General features: G+C 30.5%; 1 protein-coding gene across 1 annotated transcript; it reads left to right on the top strand.

The window, feature by feature from the left end:
- The first annotated feature begins 1,331 nt into the window (after nucleotides 1–1,331).
- LOC145062891 (LisH and RanBPM domains containing protein) lies at nucleotides 1,332–3,438 on the top strand. Its single transcript, XM_079010484.1, has 6 exons — nucleotides 1,332–1,501; nucleotides 2,179–2,338; nucleotides 2,452–2,558; nucleotides 2,655–2,786; nucleotides 2,864–3,020; nucleotides 3,113–3,438. The coding sequence occupies exons 1-6, from the start codon at nucleotides 1,451–1,453 to the stop codon at nucleotides 3,232–3,234; spliced, it is 729 nt and encodes a 242-aa protein (XP_078866610.1). The 5' UTR covers nucleotides 1,332–1,450; the 3' UTR covers nucleotides 3,235–3,438.
- The last annotated feature ends 4,378 nt before the right edge of the window (nucleotides 3,439–7,816 follow it).

The raw sequence follows: 7,816 nt of genomic DNA, 5'->3' as shown, positions 1-7,816 counted from the left end.
GAATTATTAAAGTTTTGTTGTATGAATTTTATTTAAGAATGTTATTATAAGATTAATTTGGTTGTATGAAATTTATTTCAATGTTTTAAGACTACACTTATTAAATTTTCGGTATTGAAAAACTATTTTTCGGTTTATTAAATCACTTTATTTTAATTTTTTTTTTAAATTTGCAGCAGTCTGCAGATGTTAAAAAAGCCAAACGCTTCTTATCACACTCTGCAGTCGTTTGGTCCACCTCTTCTGCTGCAGAGAGTTGTAGAGGTGGTCCACAGACTTTAGACATTTTCGCTTCGAAAAAACAAACAACACCTAAGTCCGACATTGACTTACATTAACCAATATCAATCTACAAGTATAGCATTCAAACACTAAGTCGGTCGTTGACCTGTAATTTTCCCATACCAAAGTATATGTATAACCTTACGGGTTCCAATTCTAAACATAACAATACACAATAATCATACTATTGTATTTAACACATAATCAACACCATATAACAATAACATACATCTAGATAATATATATCTAGAAAAGAAGTGAGATTATTCACCTAGTGCGCAAAAACCCTCAAAATGACACAAGTGAAATCTGTTTATACTTGCTCATGACCACGTCGTGGTGTTCAAGCGGTTTCCAACTTGCCACGTATTTCGTCCTCTTATCTCGTGTCCTTCTATGATCTTTATATCCACATAATCATCTCGGAGTAATCTATCACGTTCTTCCACTAAATCCTGTCAATTCATAAACAATAATATATGTTGTGAAAAACAGGTATTACATAAGGGTCGTCGGAAAGAGTCAATTTTTGCACGAGTTAAAGAGAGACGAAGTAAAGAGGTGGCAATCGTAGGTTGTTCGATGTGGGTTTCAGACAAGAGGGAGTAGAGATAACCGGAGTAACGAACAATAGTCATAAGTTCGTTGAGTAGAGAGAGGTGTAGTAAAAAGTGACAACGATAATGATTTACCATGAAATGGTAGATGCCGATATAGAAAGAATATTATGATAGTTAGGAGATGACATAGGAATATAATATTTCATGAGTATCACAAACCTTAAAAAAAATATTTGGGATTGTGCCGAAAAAAAAAAAAAAAAAAAAAAAAAAAAAAAAAAGATGATGCCATTTATTTACTCTTGAATATAACAGAAACGTTTATATAATAATCCGTTAGATTCCTGTATAATTATAGACCAACGGAAGATAAACATGAAATGTAAGAAAAAACCAATTCAAAGATTGGGTTAAAAAATAATATCCATAACCCCAGGGGTCAGTTTTAAAAAATCATATTGATCGATAGTTCCCCAATCAATACACGCATAAAACCCGATTGTTCTTCTTCTTTTCTCGATCTACAAAATTCAAAAGTCGAAATCCAATAAAACTGATCAAAGTGTTACGATTCTTTAGATGGGTTTGAAGGTTAGAGCAGTAAACTGATGTCATTGTTTTGGAGTGTCATCCGTCAACTAGCAGAAATTGAAGCCATGGTAATAACTTATCCCTTTTTTTTTTTTTTTTTTTCCATTCGTTCTTCGAGAAAATCAAATAATATTCCCTGCCCCGATACAATCAGCTGTATAGTTAAAGGTTGTTGTTGTTGTGATTTTTGTAATTTTGAGTTTAGGGCTTTACGTTTTTTTTGAAATTAATATTGTAATTCTTGCTTATTAGGGTTTAATCGAGATTAATGGTTACGAATCGATTATTCATTTGTTTTTTCTTGAATAATATCTGCAACTCTACTTGAACATATAACGATATGTTTATGTAGAAGGTTAATTAGTACTTGTACCTGATGCAGTTAAATTTGTACATTACCCGCGATATGTAAGTTTCAGGAGATCTGGAATTGTAAATTGATCTATCTTCAGACAGTTTATGGTTATGGCTGTTCATCGGCTTTGAAAAAAAGTAATATAATCGAAAATCAAATTGAACTGAACCAAGTTTGGTTCAAACCTGATTGTGAACAGATGCAAACTTTTTGTTTCTTATTTGAAATTTGTAAACCTAAACGATATTGTTTTCAAGGTTGAAAAGATCAATAACAGATAAAATTGCAAATCACTATCAGAGCCCAATTGTTTTCAAGTTCCCCGAGTCTTTTTCTTATGATGGATTTGACATTGATGTTATTTACAATTTATTATATCATTATATATAGGCTACTTCAAAGAAGGTAATAACAAGAGATGAATGGGAGAAAAAGCTTAATGATGTTAAAATCCGAAAAGAAGACATGAACAAATTGGTTATGAATTTTCTTGTCACTGAGGGATATGTTGATGCAGCAGAAAAGTTCCGAATGGAATCTGGAACAGAACGTATCCATTTTCATTTCTTTAATGAGTTTATTTATTTATTTATTTTTCAATTTGAATGTGTCAATATGAATCATTTTCTTCCTTTATATGAATTTCCTTAATAATATAAACAGCCGATATAGATCTTGCAACCATTACAGACCGAATGGCTGTTAAAAAAGCTGTTCAGTCAGGGAACGTGGAAGATGCAATTGAAAAAGTCAATGATTTGAATCCTGAGGTTAGTTTCTTGTCATGATTACAAGTTTTGAAGGGCATTCTAGTCATTTTACTATTTTTCTTTTTTAATATTTCAACCCGTATATGTTTAATGCAGATTCTAGATACAAACCCACAGCTATTTTTCCATCTGCAACAACAAAGGTTGATAGAATTGATTAGAAATGGAAAGATTGAAGAAGCTCTGGAATTTGCACAGGAGGAGCTTGCTCCAAGAGGAGAGGAAAATGTAAACATCTGATGTTCTTATACTAAATTTAAAATGCCGAAAATGCCCTTTTATCTGATAAACTCCCACCATTGCAGCAAAGCTTTCTAGAGGAATTGGAGAGAACAGTTGCCCTGCTGGCATTTGAAGATGTGAAGAATAGCCCTGTTGGAGATCTTTTAGACATATCTCAACGTCTAAAAACTGCAAGTGAGGTCAATGCTGCAATCCTTACAAGTCAAAGCCATGAAAAAGGTTTTTATTTATTTATTTTTTTAAATCCAATTATCCATGAATCATTGTATTTATTTTTATTTAGCATTGAGTGAATGAGATGTGATTGACAGATCCAAAGCTGCCAAGTTTATTAAGAATGCTTTTATGGGCTCAAAATCAGCTTGATGAAAAGGCAGCTTATCCACGCATCACAGATCTTTTCACAGCCACACTTGAAGACCCCACTGTTTGACTTTGATTTTGACTTGGTCAAACTACTTAAACATTTGTTACTTGCAAATTCCAGGTTTTCTTGAAATGTGTGTGTGTGTGTGTTGCCATCTTTAAAAATCCTTTAGTTGTAAACACAATTGTTAGTGGCATGTGATCTCTTGTAAAATGAAGTGGAGTTTCTAAATGATTTTGAATGTTAACAAGTCTATTTTTCTTAAACAAATGGAGTTTGCACAAAAATAAATAAAAAATAGGGGTAGTTGCAAGAAATAACAACATACTTTCATTTATTTGTTCATTCTGAAAAATCTACTACTCGTATTTTATAGTGATATCATTCATACACAAAATGATAGAATTTTCAAAGCATGATGTCCTAATTATAAAAGTATTCAAAGTACAAATGCTATAGTTGTGTAGATTTTACAAAGCCCAATTCCATATGTAGAAGAGTAATTTACATGTTTTTGGTCTCTGTTCCAAGTTAATTACTATATTTTTTGGTTCAAAATTACAAAAACCAGTTATACATAGGTACCAAAAAATAGTCAGCATTACGAAAACATCAAATAAAGACCAAAATTGCTTCATAAATTTTTGGGATAAAAATTGTAAAATTTAGCTATATTCAGGGACCAAAAATGTTAATTACTCCATGTCAAGGTTGAAAGAAAGAAATGCAAATGAGATGTTACGATCTCCAAATGAATGGAAGTGTATTATTATTATTATTATTATTATTAGACCGGAGGGAAGTTTTCCTCATTTTTTGTGGGTTATACCTTTTTTTCTTTCACTTTTGGGTGGGAAGTCCTTTCTTTATTTTTATTTTTTTTAAATATATTTCATACATATATTATACTCATTTTGTAAGGAATTAAAAACCATGAGTTTTGATATATTTTTTTAGTAGGTATATAATTTTATAAATATTAAAAAAGAATATAAAAAAAAAACCTGACCAATAGCATAAAGGAAAAGGGTGCGACACCCCCTTCCCCCATCTCTTTCCCGCAACTTTTTTCCCTCACCCACGGAGTGGTGTGCAGAAGCGAGGGAACCTTCCCTCACCTCTTTCTCGCACCCACCTTATTATTATTATTTTGCATCCACCCTTGTTTTTATGCATTTAGATTCTCTTAGTTTGTCCTCTTTTTTTTTTTTTTTTTTTTTTTTTGTAGTTAGAGCATTTTTAATGGTAGGTTATTCTAATTATTTTTCATATTTGAATAACCTTTAACCGAAAAATTGTCAAAAAAATCTCAATATTTTCAGAAAAGTTTCACTTTAGTTCCAAATTTTATTTTTTAAACAGAAAATTCTCGATTATTTGATTTTGCACGATAATACGTCATTTCCTGTTAAAAGAAAAAAAAAAGACTTCTTTGTTAATTTGAGCCAAAATGAGTAACTGGATCTTTTATGTTCAAAAAAAAAATTGGAATTAAAGTGAAACTTTTCCGAAAATATTGACATTTTTCTGATAATTTCCCAATTTTTTACTGGTTGACCGTAGATTTATTTATTTATTTATAGAGAAGCCATTCAAACCTCTTCATCCTCTTAGGTTTATTCTATTTTGATTCTTACATTTTATCTCTTCATCCTCTAGGTTTTTTCTATTTTGATCCTTACAATTTATTTATATCCGAATTATGTAAATCTTTGGGGAATTACAATAAAAGACCATATGTTTAAACAATTTTATTGGGTTTACATTTTCTTTCTTCGGTTTTAACCCTCAATTTTACCTTTTTTTTCACAGGTTTTCAGTTTTTTTTTTTTTAAATGAAACTTCTAAGAAAATCATATATATATATATATATATATATATATATATATATATATATATATATATATATATATATATATATATATATATATATATATATATATCGGATGTAAGACAAACACCTTACCCTTAGTAGCGTCCATTATATACACTATGTAAGTTATAAAAGTATAACTAAAGTAACATTACTTATATATAATTTTGCAATTAAAGTAATGTTATTTTTGAAAACATTATCTAATTCAAACCTCATTGTCACCATTCTTCCTACTTCCTTTTATAAGATGCTAACAAAGCATGACTCGTCAACAAATAATGCTCAATCATTGTAAATTGGAATAAGGTTAAATGAGTAAATTAATAAAGTTGTATAAAAATATTAAGTAAAACTGGAAAAAAAAAATCCTTTACTGAGACTTGAATCCTTACATTTGGCTATGGGACACTTTCCGTCAAGTCTTGATATCGCTAACTTTAAGCCCTTCGGTTGCAAATTTAAAAGTTTACTTACGAGTTTCTAAGGAAAGCTAAAACCGTTGAAAGTGTAAAACAGTAAAACCATAAACTTTAATGAAATTTATGGGGTAAATCTTCGAAAAAAGCAAAAAAGGTAAAACCAATAAAATTGTGTAAACTTAAGGGGTTTTATTTCATTTTCCCTCAAAACTTTATTATTCTTTTTATTAAGTAACTCTTTAATTAAATATATAAAATAAAAATGAATACAATTTATAAAAAAGTCTCAATTTTTTTTCAAAACTTTCAAAATAAAACAATATTAAATATTGAAAAAAACTACATAAATGATTCCTATTATGGACAAATGAGAGAAAGATAAACGGAACCAAAAGATGTCCAACTTGAAACGGATATAACCTTTGAGTCGTAAGAAATTTGGAGGTATGCGATATATTAGCGAAAAGGTATTGACGGGACAGAGCTACTAACAGGCTGTTAATATTTTAAATGACATTTTTACCCTCAAACCATAGGGACCATTTTTGTATTTTTGTCTTTTTACCAAACTAAAATCTAGAAGTACCAATTTTACATCCCTTCTTTTTAATTTTCTTGAATTATTATATAATAATAAACATAATTTTTCTTATATAATATTTATATATTAATAATATTATTTTATTATATTTCTAATTTCTTTTAATTATTTATTATTTATTTTTTTAATTGGATTAATTCTTTTTTATTGGATTATTACTTTTAGTTTATTTTTTCTTTATAATAATAGTAAATAGTATTTCATTGGATTAGTACCTTGTTTTTGGTATATAATATTTATTCTTTTTTATTTTATTGGTTCCACCATAAAGTTGTCGGAATACCCAAAAGCACCACTTCCTACCGTCGAAAATCGTCAAGCTCACTTCCAATCACCTTCACCGAAGGTCCGACGGAAACTCCACCCAACGTCGTCGGTAGCCACCTTCGACAACCTCTTCATAATCCTTCGGAATCCTTCATATCTACCACTAAGCCGACTGTTTTCCGCTACAACCACCACCATTCGAACAATTAGGAGGTCCGATCTAAGCACTCCTGGTCAGTTCATCCATTCTTTTCCTTCTACCACCTTGTGTAGCCGTATCATCTTGTCGTAAATCGCTGATCGCGTCCTACAATCGGCCATTCTTGAGGAAAACTACACCGAGCAACTACCTAATTAATACGCAACAACCCCATAAAATAAATAGCCTCCAACTGACCATTCGTACTGGCACCATCGTCGATGGAGACAATGTTAGATCAAGGGTTTTCAAATAACCATAACCACCGCCAGATCTTTTCCGGTGGTATAGGTTTGTAGCTTTGATGTTATAAGGTTGTGTAGGGTCTATAATGGAAGAGGATACAAGTGATGGTGGTGTAGGTGGTGATTTTCAAGCTTCGACGGAACAACTAATAGAGAGAGATATAAGGGAATGTTGATTGGTGGTGGTGTTCTTACTTTTAGACATTATAAGAAGGAGACGGGCCAATGGTGGCGGTGGTTACGACTTGATGGCGATGGTGTTTTCCAAAATGTGTTATGTTCCAAATATTGAAAATAAATTGGGAGAGGTTGTTGGGTGGGATATACTTTTAGGTTTTTTTTATTTAAAATAATAAGTAACAATTAATAAAATAAAAAATAATAATAATAATCCAATAGAAAAAAATATTTAATTGTATAAAGAAGTTAATAAATAAAAAATAAAATCCATAAATTGAAAACCAATTAACATCATAGTTATCATTAGGGATGAGCATATGACCCGTTGGACCGGACCGGACTGGAAAAAAATCGGGACCGGACCGGACCGGAAAAAAACCGGGACCAGACCCGGACCGGACCGGATATACATATTAATGGGCCGGTTTTCGGGTTTTGTTTTTACCACTAATCGGGTTTCGGGTTTGGACCGGACCGTACCCGGAATACGGGATTTAACCCGGACCGGACCGAAAAAAAATTTCTCCTTAAAATATATAGATAAGGATATTGAATTATTAGTTAATGTTATATATAACATTATGTATAAAACTTGATGTTTTTATTGTAACATTATTTATAAATCTTGATCAACATTTGTTCCTATCACTTTACAAGAAAAAATGTATCTAGCATGCTATTTTTTGTTCAAACATGCAAAAAAAATTGTAAAAACATGCAAAAAAAATTTATAAAAACATGCAGTTTTTTATAAATAATGTTGTTTTTTGTTGTTTTTTACACAAAAAAGCTGTTAAAATGCAGTTTTTTAATTAACAATGTTGTTTCTTTTTTGTTAAAACATGCATTTTTTTTATAAAA

This window comes from Lactuca serriola, chromosome 7 (assembly GCF_051521515.1).
Source record: "Lactuca serriola cultivar US96UC23 chromosome 7, Lser_US96UC23_V15, whole genome shotgun sequence".
Lineage (NCBI taxonomy): Eukaryota > Viridiplantae > Streptophyta > Magnoliopsida > Asterales > Asteraceae > Lactuca > Lactuca serriola.
This window is presented reverse-complemented; position numbering and strand designations above follow the sequence as displayed.

Excerpts from the sequence above, each read along its gene's own strand:
- LOC145062891 (XM_079010484.1), top strand. The coding sequence starts at position 1,451 with ATGTCATTGTTTTGGAGTGTCATCCGTCAACTAGCAGAAATTGAAGCC. Across the intron at positions 1,502-2,178 it reads TAGCAGAAATTGAAGCCATG|GCTACTTCAAAGAAGGTAAT; the intron begins GTAATAACTTAT and ends CATTATATATAG. Across the intron at positions 2,339-2,451 it reads AATGGAATCTGGAACAGAAC|CCGATATAGATCTTGCAACC; the intron begins GTATCCATTTTC and ends TAATATAAACAG.